This window comes from Camelus bactrianus, chromosome 14 (genome assembly GCF_048773025.1).
Source record: "Camelus bactrianus isolate YW-2024 breed Bactrian camel chromosome 14, ASM4877302v1, whole genome shotgun sequence".
Taxonomy (NCBI): Eukaryota; Metazoa; Chordata; class Mammalia; order Artiodactyla; family Camelidae; genus Camelus; species Camelus bactrianus.
In genome coordinates this window covers 4,534,209-4,547,854 of record NC_133552.1, presented here as the reverse complement: position 1 = coordinate 4,547,854, position 13,646 = coordinate 4,534,209, and the positions used below count along the sequence as shown (strand labels likewise).

At 37.0% G+C, this 13,646-nt stretch overlaps 1 protein-coding gene across 2 annotated transcripts in view; it reads left to right on the top strand.

Moving 5' to 3' along the window:
- The window catches only part of FLT3 (fms related receptor tyrosine kinase 3), an 85,001-nt gene that overhangs the window by 31,341 nt on the left and 40,014 nt on the right, over window positions 1-13,646 (top strand). For both annotated transcript variants that reach the window (XM_074377971.1, XM_074377970.1), the window contains exon 2: window positions 13,480-13,601. In XM_074377971.1, coding sequence (XP_074234072.1) covers window positions 13,494-13,601 — 108 coding nt within the window. In that variant the 5' untranslated portion in view covers window positions 13,480-13,493. The remainder of the gene's footprint in view (window positions 1-13,479; window positions 13,602-13,646) is intronic.

The following is a 13,646-nucleotide window of genomic DNA, read 5'->3' as shown; positions in this document are numbered from 1 at the left end:
AAACATTTCCTTCCCCTCAAAACTTCCGTTCTGCTCCTTTGTAGTCAACCTTAATGCCCACTCCCAACCCCTGGCAACCAGTAATCTCTTTTTTGTTCCCATCATTTTTCCATGTTCTAGAATGTCATTTAAGTGGAATTTTACAGTATGTAGACTTACTTTTGAGTCTGTTTCTTTCACATAGTATAATTATTTGAGATTAATCCACATTGTTACATATATCAGTTCTTTTTTTCCTTTCTATTGCTGAGTAATACTCCATTGTATGGATGTGCCATAGTTTATCTACTAATGAGTTGAAGCTCATGAGTTTACTTCTAGTTTCTGACAATTATGAAAAAAACACTATAAATACTTGAATGTAAGTTTCGGTGTGAGCATAGGTTTTCATTTCTTGTGGGTAAATACCTTAAGAGTGGTGTTGTATTGCTGGAATGCATGCTAAGTGAATATTCAGCTTTATGAGAAACTGCCAGTTTTTCAAAGTGTTTGTACCATTTTCTGTCCACACCAACAAGATATGAGAGTTGCAGTTGCTCAACATCATTGTTGTCACTTGGTATGGTCAGTTTTTTGGTTTTGTTTTTTAATCTTTCTAATAGGGGTGTAGCAATATGTCATCATGGTTTTAATTTGCATTTCCTAATTACTAATGATGATGATCAACTTTTTGTGTGCCTAATTGCCTTGCTATATTTTTTCGGTAAAGTGTCAAAATCTTTTGCATGTGTTTTATCAGGTTATTTGTTTTGAAAATATTTTCTCCCATTCTGTGGCTTGTCTTTTCATTTTTTTAGCAATGTCTTTTGAAGTTATTAATTTTGATGAAGTCCACTAGTGGAAAAAAATTTGCCCTATACTAAACACTGCTCACCTAATGAAGCTTAAAAGCAAAGACCTAAAAAGAACAAGGAACTTAACTACATCCCAGAAAAAAAGTTCAAGAATATTTAACAGAATACAAAAACATCTGACACCTGGTTAAATTCATAATGTCATCCCATTACAAATTTACAAACACAGGATAAAAATTCAGCCCATAATAAGGAGAAAACTCAAACATTCAAAAGGGACCCCAAAATGACATAGACTATACAATTAGTAGGCAAGAACATTAAAATAGTTGTTTTAACTATATTCCATATATTCCTGAAGCTAGAGGAAAGCTTGTACATGTTAAGTAGGGAAATAGTAAATATGAAAAATCACGCAGATTAAACTTCTAGAGGTAAAAACTATAAATACACTGGATGGGATTCATAGCAGATTAGATACTGCAGAAGAAAAGATTAGTAAACTTGAAGGCACAGCAATAGAAACTGTCCAAACTCAACAGAGAAAACAGACAAAGTGAAATGAACAGAGAATCAGTGAGCTACATGAGGACTTCATTTGGTCAAATATACACGTAAGTCTGATGTGTGAATGCATCTGTTTTCTCTGGATGCATTAAAGATTTTCTCTTTATCATGGTCTTTAAACAATTTGATTATAATGTATCTTTTGTAGTTTTCTTCCTGAGTCATGTGCTTGGGTTTTGTTGGGCTTCTTGGGTATGTGGATTCATTATTTGCATCAGATTTGGAAAAACTTTCTCCATTATTTTATTAAATATTTTTTCTGTCCTCCTTCCCCCCATTCTCTCCAAGAACTCTAATTACACGTATATTTGACCACCCAAAGTGGTCATTTTACTAAATGTAAGACATAAAACAAAGAATAGGATACTGGTCCTAGATGGCTATGGTGCATATCAAAGGAATGATTTCAATAGGCCCAGACTCTTGCATCTATACAGAAAAGTGCTAAATTCATTGATTTGAGATGTCTGGTTTTCTTTAATTAACAATAATCTTTTGATGTTTGAATACTTGATTTTTATTGCAAAACTCCTATATATCGTGGTCCCTCCTTTGCCTCCTTGGGGCAGTCCCTCAGAGTAATCTGAAGAGTCTGCCTCCCAGGCTTGAAGTCCTCAGAAAGTCTGCCACATAAAACATAATTCTCAACTTTTAGGTTGTGCGGTTTTTTTAGTTGACCTGCCTGATATGTAGGAGTTGCTTAGTTTCTGGATTTCTTTCAGAGTGAACTGTTCCATGTGTACCTTTAGATTTGGTGTATCCATGGGAGCAGGTGAGCTCAGGGGCCTCTTTCCTGGTCATCTGTGAATTTTGAGTTTTTAAAAAATACATATTTTAGATATAAGGCCTTTATCAGATAAGTAATTTACAACTATTTTTCTGCCAATCTGCACTTGTTTTTTGGAAACCAGACATTCTTAATCTTGAAGATGTCCAATTTATCAATTTTTCTTTCATAGATCATGCTATTGGTTTTGTATCTAAAAAAAAAAACTTGGTCCAATCTAAGATTAGAAAGATTTTCCTCCTAGAAGTTTTACAATTTTAGGTTTTACATTTAGGTTTCTACATTTGCGTTTTAGTTTTACATTTAGGTCTATGATCCATTTTGAGTAAACTGTTTATATGGTATGATGCATGAATCAAAGATTTTCATAGAATACATTTGGAAATGAATATCCAATTGTTTCAGCACCATTTATTGAAATATTATGATTTTTCCATTGAATTACCTCTCGACTTTCATAAAAAATAAATTGACTACATATTTCTGGAGTTCCTATACTTTTCCATTGTTCTATTTGTCTATCTTGATGTCTACTCCCCACTGTCTTAAATATTGCTTTATAATAAGCCCTGAAATCAAGTATTATAAATCTTCCAACTTTGTCTTGTTTTCAAAATTTTTTTGGCTATTCTAGGTCTCCTTCATTTCCATGTGAACTTTAAAATTGGTTTGTCAATTTCTGCAGGAGTTCTGCAGAGATTTTGATAGGAAAAACACCTGGCTCTGAAAGCCAAGGGGTGTGTTCACAAGATCCACCAGATTATGGCAAACAAAGAAACAGTTCATAAATGCCTTGCAAGGACTCATTGTGACTAGATCCCCCAGGCTCAGTGCAGAGGCAACAGACAGAAAACGTCCTTCTCCCAGTCTTTCTCTTAAAGAGGCCAATGTTCAACCTGAGGGTCAGGCTCCTAGTTTAACATGCATCTAGGAACTGACTGCAATTATGCCTGAAACTGAGAAGGCTGGCAAGCACCATCTACACGATCCCCCTCTGGTATCTGTCTGAATGGAGTTTGCGCACATATCTAGAGCCTGGCCTTTGTGGCTGCCACCCAGAGGACACACTCCTTGATCTGGTGGCCAGCAGGACTTGTATTTATGGGTCCCACTGGACTGTAGCAAACAAAGAAGTGGTTATTAATCAGCTGTCCTTTAGGGCTCAGTGCAGAGAGAGCAGACAGAACACTAGCTCCCATTCTTTCCCTGAAAGAGGTCTTTTTGCGTACTTTAAAAGCTACTGCCTGAGAGTCCAGCTTCCAATCCCTATGCATCTAGGTGCTGGCTGGGAGCCCCTCCTTTGAGACACTGACAAGTCTTGTCACGCCGTCACTACTGGGAGCCAATAAGCACAAAGAAGGCAGTTTGAGAGACAACCAAGACCTAAGCCTGGGCTGACCGTTAAGGTGTATCTGCTGCGGGAGCCCACTCTGTGAAGACGGAGAAGGTGGCTGTTTTATCTGATCCACAGGAACCAACACAGAGAATCAAGGAAAATGAAGGAGAGAAATATGTTCCAAACAAAACAACAAGATAGAACTCCAGAAACAAACCTTAATGAAATTGAGATAAGTAATTTACCTGTAAAGTGTTTAAACTAACGGTCATAAAGATGCTTACTGAGGTCAGGAGAACAATGCATGAATAAAATGAGAATTTCAACAGATAGAAAGCTTAAGAAAGCATTAAACATAAATCATAGAGCTGAGTGATACAATAATGGAACTGAAAAATGCAACAAAGGTATTCAACAGCAGACTGCATGAAGTGGAAGAAAGGATCATTGAAATTGAGGACAGAGTGGTGGAATTCATCCAATCAGAGGAGTAATAAGGAAAAAATAAAAATAAAAAGATTGAAGATAGCTTAAGGGACACCATCAAACTGAACAATATCATATTATAGGGGTCCCAGAAGGAGAAGAAAAAGAGAAAGGGACAGAAAGTTTACTCAAAGAGATAATGGCTGAAAAACTCCCTAATCTGGGGAAAGAAACAGATATCCAGATCCAGGAAGCCCAGAGAGTCTAAATAAAATGAATCTAAAGAGACCCACCAAGACGCATTATAAATAGTCAGAAATTAAAGACATGGAGAACATTTTAAAGGCAGCAAGAAAAAAAAAAAATCTTGTTACATATAACAGAACCCCTATAATACCATCAGCAGATTTTTCAGCAGCAGCTTTGCAGTCCAGAAGGGAATGGCATTATCTAGAATGCTGAAAGAAAAAACTGCTAACTAAGAATACTCTACCTGGCAAACTGTTTTTCAAAACTGAAGGAGAGGGAGTTTTCCACATGAGCAAAAGCTGAGGGAGTTCATTACCACTAGACTAGCTTTAAAAGAAATGTTGAAGAGGACTTTTCAAGCTGAAATGAAAGGACGTTAATTAGTAACAGGAAAACATATGAAAGTATAAATATCTTTGGTAAAGATAAATATATAGTTAAATTCAGAATATTTTAGTGTTGTAAGGATGATGGATAAATCATTTGTAAATCTAGTATGAAAGCTAAATGACAAAAGTAGTAAAAATATAACCATGATAATTTGTTAATGGATACAAAAAATAAAAAGGTATAATTATGATATCAGACTTGCATGAGGCAAGGTTGCCACAATCCTTCAATTTATTAAAAGCGCAATATCTGCAAAGCACAATAAGGCAAAGTGCAATAAAGCAAGGTATGCCTGTGCTATGAACAATTATATACCAACAAATTGGACAACCTAAAAGAAATGGATAAAATTCTAAAAACATACAGCCTACCTAAAACCAAATCATGAAGAAACAGAAAATTTGAACAGAATTATTAGTAAGGAGATTGAATCAATCGAAAAAAAAAAGCTCCCAACAAAATCCAGGACCAGGTGGCTTCACTGATGAATTCTAACAAACATTTAAAGAAGAATTAATACCAGTTTTTCTCAAACTCTTACAAAAAAAAAAACAGAAGGGGAAGGAACATTTCCAAATTCATTTTATGAGGTCATCATTGCCCTAACACAAAAGCCAGACAAGGACACTTCAAGAAAAGAAAATTATAGGCCAATATCCCTGATGAACATAGATGTAAAAATCCTAAACAATATATTAGCAACCCAAATCCAATATTACATTAAAGTGATCATATACCATCATCCAGTGGGCTTTATTCCAGGAATGCAAGGACCATTCAACATCCACAGATCAGTCAATGTGATGCACTATATTAACAAAATGAAGGGTAAAAATTATATGATCATCTCAATAGATGCAGAAAAAGTATTTGATAAAATTCAACACCATTCATGATAAAAACTCTCAACAAAGTGGGTACAGAGGGAATATGCCTCAACATAATAAGGCTCTATATGACAGGTCCACAGCTAATAATCATAATCAATGGTGAGAAGTTGAAAGCTTCTCCTCTAAGATCAGGGACAGGACAAGGATGCCCACTCTCACCATTTTTATTCAGTAAAGTACTAGAAGTCCTAGCCAGAGCAATTAGGCAAGAAAAATAAATAAAGTCAGAAAGAAAGAAAACTGATTCTATTTGCAGATAGCATGTTATATATAGAAACCTGTAAAGACCAAAAAACTATGAGGACTAATCAATGAATCCAGTAAAGCTGTAGAATACAAATTCAATCAATATACAACAATCACTTGCAGTTCTATCCACTAACAACAAACTATCAGAAAGAGGAATTAAGGAAGTAATTCCATTTATAATTACATCATAAAGAATAAAATAACTAGGAATAAATATAACCAAGGAGGAGAAAAATCTGTACAGTGAAAAGTACAAGATATTGATGGAAGAAAATGACTAACTCACAAATTCCTGGAAAGAATTTATGTTCTTGTGGATTGGAAGAATTAATATAGTTAAAATGTCCATATTATTTAAAGCAATATATAGATTCAGTACAATCTCAATCAAAATTCAAATGGCATTTTTCACAGAGATAGAAAAAAATTCTAAAATGTGTATGGAACATAAAATACCCTAAAGAGCCAAAACAATCTTGAGAAAGAAGAACAAAGTGGGAGACATCACACTTCCTGATTTCAAACACTATTACAGATACAGTGATCAAAACAGTATGGTATTGGCATAAAAAACAGACACATAGATCAATGGAACAAAGTAGAGAGCCCAGAAATAAATCCATGCACATATGGTTAATTAATTTGTGACAAAGGAGCCAAGTATATACAATGGGGAAAATATAATCTCTTCAGTAAATGGTATTGGGAAAACTGGATGGCAACACCCAACATAATGAGAGTAGACCCATATCTTTTACCATCCACAAAAATCAATTCAAAATGGATTAAAGACTTGAACATAAGACCTGAAACCATTAAACTCCTAGAAAAAAACATAGGAGATAAACTCTCTGACATTTATCTTAGCAATTATTTTTTGTATTTGACACCAAAAGCAAAGGCAACAAGAGCAAAAATTAGTTAACAGGGACCACATCAAACTAGAAAGCTTTCGCATAGTCAAGGAAACCATCAACAAAATGAAAAGGTAACCTACGAAATGGGAAGAAATAGTCCCAAATCATGTGTCCAAAAAATATAAAGAACTCTTACAACTCAATAGGAAAAAAAAATACACCCAAACAATCTGGTTTAAAATGTGCAGAGGAAGTGAATAGACATTTTTGTAAAGAAGACCTTCAAGTGGCCAACAGGTCAATGAAAAGGTGCACAACATCACTACTCATCAGTGGAAATGCAAACCGAAACCATGAGACATTAGTCATATCTGTTAGAATGATTGTCATTAAAAGGCAAAACATAACAAGTGTTGGTGAGGATGTGGACAAAGGGGAACCCTTATGCACTGTTGGAGGGAATGTAAATTAGTGCAGTAACTATGGAGATCCATATAGAGGTTCCTCAAAAAATTAAAAATAGGACTACCATATAACCCAGGAATTCTACTTCTGGGTGTATATCTGAAGGAAACAAAATCACTATCTCAAAGAGATATCTGCAGTCCCATATTCATTGCAGCATTGTTTATGGTAACCAAGACATGTAGACAACTTAAGCGCCCTTTGATGGATGAGTGAATAAAGAAAATGCAGCATGCAGTTGACCCTTGAACAACGGAGAGGTTAGGGGTACCGACTCCCTGTGCAGTTGTAAATCTTAGTATAACTTTTGACACCCCCATAACTTAACTAATAATAGCCTACTGCTAACCAGAAGCCTTACTGATAACATAAAGAGCTCATTAATAATTATTTTGTATGTTATCTATATACATGCTGTATTCTTACAATAAAATAAGCTTAGAGAAAAGAAAATGCTATTAAGAAAATCATAAGTAAAAGAAAATACATTTGCAGTACTGTCCTGTATTTATCAATACTGTGAGTTTCCATCGTGTTTGCAGAACGAATTATCTGTCAGTATCTACATCAATATTATCTTACATGGTACAAAACAGGGTAGATGTTATATGTGTTACTAACACTAGGCTTCAAAAGTGAAAAGGTAATGTGAAAAGGAAATTCATATTTATTTACAGGTGTAATGATTCTTGCCTTGATAATGAAGAAGCAGCTTTACAGTGGCCTAGTGTAAGTGATATGATTGCTCTTCACGGTAGCCTAGCCTATACATGAATGAATGAATTGTTATAATTTTTATGACATACAATGTTACAGTCATATTCATAAAACAGTAGTGGAAAGTTCATTATATTTTTTACAAAACCTCTCACCTGTGGTGACAGACTGATAATGCAATTACTCCAAGTATGAGAGAGAGAGAGAGTCATATTGTACGGTAATGTAATTCTTTGAAAGCAAAGTTATAAACCAGTAAGAACACTAAAACCTTATTAATTTTATATTAAACATCACTCACCTTATGCCTACGTAAGGATAGGCTATCTATATAAATACGAGTCTTGCATACAATGTTCTACTTGATGAATATGTAGGTGATGATGATAATGACCCAAAAAACATCTCATACAGTTCTTGCTTCCCATTTATTAGATAGTCCCACCAAGATGTGCACACACACACACCAGACAAGTTTATTAACTGTAAGACATGGTGATGATTTACTATTTATTAAGTGGAAGTGGATCTTCATAAAGATTTCCATCCTCATCGTCTTCACGTTGAGGATGCTGAGGAGGAGAGAGAAGGGGAGGGGTTGGTCCTGTTGTCTCAGGGGCAGCAGAGGAGAGAGATGGAGGACAGGGTGGGGGAGGCAGTCACACTAAGTGTAATTTTATGGAAATACATCATAATTTCTGTCCGACCTTTTTGCCTTTTAATTTCTCTAAAAATGTTTCTATATGGTACCACTCCTTTCCCCACCATCTGCTTTAGTTTCGGCCCTTGTATCATAGAAGGGTCCCTGTCATAAATTAAGAAGTCAACAGCAGCCTTGAGTAGTCAGAACCCTTCTGCCAGATTGTCTGATGTCAGTCTGTTTTCTGGCACTCCTGCTTCTACGTCGTCTTCTTCCTCGTCATCTGGCACTGGTGAGAAGTGTTCATCTCCATCAAACTGTCTTCGTTAATTCCTCTGATGTGATGCCTGTCAGCTCTTGAGTTTCTCCAAGATCCGTGTCTTGAACCCTTCACCTCCCACATCTTTTGCCAGGTCCACATCTCTTTCATGATTTCTTGATTGGCTCTGTTGTGAATCCTGTGAAGTCAGGCACACCCCATCTAGACTGTTTTCTCCAGCAGGAATGTACTGTTTGGGGCTTGGTGGCTTTCACAGCTTTTTGTATAACAGCAACGGCATCTTCCGTGGTGTGAGCCTTTCAGACCTTCATGATCAATCGGATTCTCCTCCACAGCACTGACAGTCCTTTCTGTAGTGTACTGTGTATAATGAGCCTTAAAGGTCCTTGTGAACCCCCCAATCTAGAGGCTGAGTTAGAGATGTTGTGTTTGGGGGCAAGTAGAACACTTCGATGCCCTTGTGCGTTAAACTCATGGGGCTCTGGTCCAACATCAAAAGAACTTTAAAAGGCAGTCCCTTACCAGCAAGGTGCTTTCTGACTTCGGGGACAAAGCATCAATGAAACTAGTTCAGAAAAAGCATACTCGTTGTCCAGGCCTTCTTGTTGTGCAACCAAAAGACAGGCAGTTGGTGTGTACCTTTCCCTTCAGGGCTTGTTATCAGCTTTGTAGATACGAGTAGCCCTGATCATAAACCCGTTGCTGAACCCAAGTTCATGTGCCTGATGTACAGTGAGGCTAACCAAACGACAACATCAAAGTTTGGAGCAGAGAAAGATTTATGGAAAGGGCCATGCAAGAACGGGCAGCTTGTGCTCAAAAGACACGGACTCCTTGACGGTTTTCAGAGGAGAGATTTTAAAGGCAAAATTGGGTGTGAGGGCAGCAGCAGGTGTGACTTTCTTCTGGTTGGTTGGTGGTGAGATAACAGAGAGGCGCTCCAGGATTCCTGTGCTCAGCCTGAAGTTACCATCCTCCCCTGGGTGGGGGCCTTGGTTCCTGTAAAAGAACTCAATGGAAGTATCAGATTGTTATGTCTGTCCACCGGGGAGGAACCACGACTCTGCTTTATTGCTTCACTATTGTTTCTTGACTGTTTTCCTTTGTTTCTGCATTCCCTCCCTTTCCTAACTAGTAACTGTTTGAATCTGCCCTTTGGAACTCAGGGAAGGTCTAGGAGGCTGAAGCCTTTTTCCTACAAACTAGAAACGGGGGACGTGGAAAGACTTTTGTAGCCAGGAGAGCCCCCCAGGTTCCCGCTCCGTTTCAAACCCAGCTGCATTTGCACAAAGCAGTAGAATCAGCCTACCCCTTCCTGCCTTAAATCTCGGTGCTCTTTCTGTTCCTTACTAATAAATGTCCTTTGTGGCGTTTTTTTCCAAAATAGAGTGCTTTCATCTGCATTAAAAGTCTGTTTAGACAGATGTATCTCCTTTCTCCTCGATGATTTTCTTAATGGCATCTGGGACCTGACTGCTGCCTCTGGTTCAGCAGAAGCTGCTTCTCCTGTTATCTTGACATTTTTTAAAGCCAAACTTCCTTCTAAAATTATCAAACCTTCCTTTGCTGGCATTAAATTCTCCAACTTCACCTTCCTTTGGCTTTAAGTTGTCATATCATGTCTTTGTTTTTCTCTAATCATATTGGAATCCACAGGTATGCCTTTCTTATACCAATCCTGCACCCACATCCTGCATTTTCAATATGAGCTAAAAAGTTACTTTGCAAAAAGTGCAATATTTTCACATCTGCTGGTGTAGTTGCAGCAACTGCTTCACAAATTTCCTTTTCTTTTCTTTCTTTCTTTTTTTTTTTTTACAATGGTCCTTAAGGTGAACTTATTTGTCTTGAAATGGTAGACGACCACTGCAGACCTCCATCTGTGGAACAGAGCAAGCAATTCAACTTTTTCCTGTAATATCATGACTTGTCTCTGCTTCTTGGGAACACTTCCAGCATCACTAGTGAAACTTTGTATGGGTCCCATGGTGTGATTCAAGGTTTATGGCAATGGACTAAACAATGAAAAATACGCAAGAACCTAAAGAGACCACTTTTTACCGTGATGTGCAATTTACCAGAGAGAGGAACTGCTCACTGGAGATCATGAGCATCACATGGTGTTTTAAGCAGGTACTGGCAGTACTTGAGCTCATCACAATAGCAGCAGGAGGTGGTTATGAAATTACTACAGTATGACAGTGTGTATGACAGTCAATTTTATGCAGCTGTGATTTAGCATCTCATCTTTACATCTGTTTACATTTCTCCCAACTGCACATGGTGCCACATTCAGTATGTAAGTGTTCATGTGCCTAAGTTTTGATAAGTTTCAACTTTTCATAATAGATTTATGTTTATTTTATGGTAGTAAGTGATAAAATAGACTAGTATCTACATATATTTTATGTGTTCATGCACACTTTACTTTTTCTTAATTTCTTAGATATTTCTAGGCTATATAGTTCCTCTGTGGGTTTTTTCAAATAGTCATAAATCTCCAAAAAATTGCCTAATATATCTATTGAACAAAATCCATGTATAAGTGGACCTGTGCAGTTCAGACCCGTGTTGTTCAAGGGTCAACAGGATATATACAATGGAGTATTATTTAACCATAAAAAAGAAATAAATCCTGCCACTTGTGACAACATAGATACACTTTGAGGGCGTTATGCTACATGACGTAAGTCAGGAAAATTCTGTATAATCTAATCTCACTTATACGTAGAATCTAAAAAGAAAACCTCATAGAAACAGAGAACAGATTGGTGTCTGCCAGAGGTGGGGTTAGGAGGTGGGAGATATATGTGAAGGTGGTCAAAAGGTACAAACTTCCTGCTCTAACATAAATAAGTTCTGGGGATATAATGTACAAGATGGTGACTATAGTTACCAATACAGATTTCCCCACTACCTCAAAGTAGAGCATTCCTGTGGAATCTCTGTAAGCTGAAATGATGTAAAGTGAAGAAGCTATTACCTTAGGACACATCTTGATGACAGATACACAGAATAAACAGATAACGTACAGATGCTCATAGACACAGTTCAAAGCTCTGGCAGCTTGATGCCAAGATGCTGAGTATAGTTTCCAGGGTAAGAGCTTGTCAGGGCCCCTCTCCTTGCTTGGGGTTCAAGCTGCCTCTGTAAGAGTTCGCCACAAAACATACTCTGAATGCTGTTTTTGCTTTTCACCTTTTTTCGTAAAAGCAAAAATCCTCTTCAGATTTCTTTCAGTTAGTGAAAACAGGTACTAACGTAGGTCTTTTATAAAAGGGAAGTGGTGCAAAGCGAACTTTCGGAAAGTGGGAGGTACCTGTAGTCTTTTATATATTTGAAAGTTGCTAAGAGAGTAGATCTTAAAAGTTCTCATCACAAGAAATAAATGTTGTAACTCAGTGAGTTGATAGATGTTAACGAAACTTTTGTGGTAATCGTTATCACTATATATATATATATATATATATATGTCTACTCATTCTGTTGTACACCTGAAACGAATACAATGTTATATGTCAACAATATCTCAATAAAACTGAAGGGTAAAAACTCTCAAAACTCAATAAAATACCCCAATTGTAAAAGACTTGATTTGGGCAAAAGATGTGAACAGACACACTACTAAAGAATATGTAAGATGTCATATAAGCACCTGAAAGGATGTTCCAAATCATTAGGAAAATGCAAGTTAAAACCACAGTGAGATATACTACATCTATAAGAATGGCTAAAATTAAATATTTTCATCATACCGAGCGTTGGTGAGGACGTGGCAGACTGGAATTGCCACATACACTGCCAACAGGAATACTAAGTGATGCAACCTCTTTGGCGAACAGTTCACACTTTCTGAAAAAGTTACACAGACACCTCCCACATGACCGAGGTATTCTAGTCCTTGGTATTTACTCAAGAAAAATGAAAGCGTATGTCCATACCGTGACTTTTATACAAATGTTCATAGCAGCTCTGTTTGTAAGCTCACCAAAGTAGAAACAGTCCAAAGTCTACCAACAGGGGGATGAATTTAAACACTGCGTTGTATCCGTGCAATAGATTACCACTCAGCAATTTAAAGGAATGCGCTACTGATATAGGCGTACCTTGTTTTACTGCCTTTTGCTATGCTGTACTTCACAGATACTGCATTTTTTATAAATTGAAGGGCTGTGACAACCCTGCCTCGAGCCAGTCTAGGAGCGCAATTTTTCCAACACCATTTGCTCCCTTCGTGTCTTTGTGCCACGTTTTGGCAATTCTCACAATACTTCAAACTTTTTTTATTACTATTGTATTTGTTATGGTGATCTGCAATCAGAGATCTTTGGTGTTACTACTACAATTCACTGAAGGCTGGTGACGGTTAGCAGTTTTTAGCAAGAATGTATTTTTTAATTAAGGTACATACAGTTTTCTTAGATATAATGCCGTTGCACACTGAGACTACAATATAGTGTAAACATAACTTTTGTATGCACTGGAGAACCATAAAGAAGAAAAAATGGCTTTTATACAAATAATCAGTTCCCCAGTTGCGCTGGCCTCATTTCAAATGCCTAATAGCTGCGTGCAGCTAGTGACTACCATATTGGACAGCACAGATTAGGAAAGTTTCCATCACTGCAGAACGTTCCCTTGGACAACACTGCTCTGAGTACCTCTGCTCCTGATTTATAGTAAGACTTTGCCTTCTATGAAATTATAGTCCCTACATACTTTCCTGTTGGCCACTTTTCCTTGGTTACATTTCATTTTGTTGTAAGATGAATGCTTATGTCTTTTTAGGGTGTGCGCGTTATCAACAGCATTGTCTTTACTTTGCTTTACAGTTGTTTTTTCAGCAATGACATTCAAGACTATTACAAATCAAGAGCTGCCTGTGATCAAATGCTTTTTAATCAACCATAGGAACAATGATTCATCAGTGGGGACATCGACATCGAATCCCATGGTAAAGTAATATTAAAATTACAACTTTAGCTATTTTCTCTAGAGA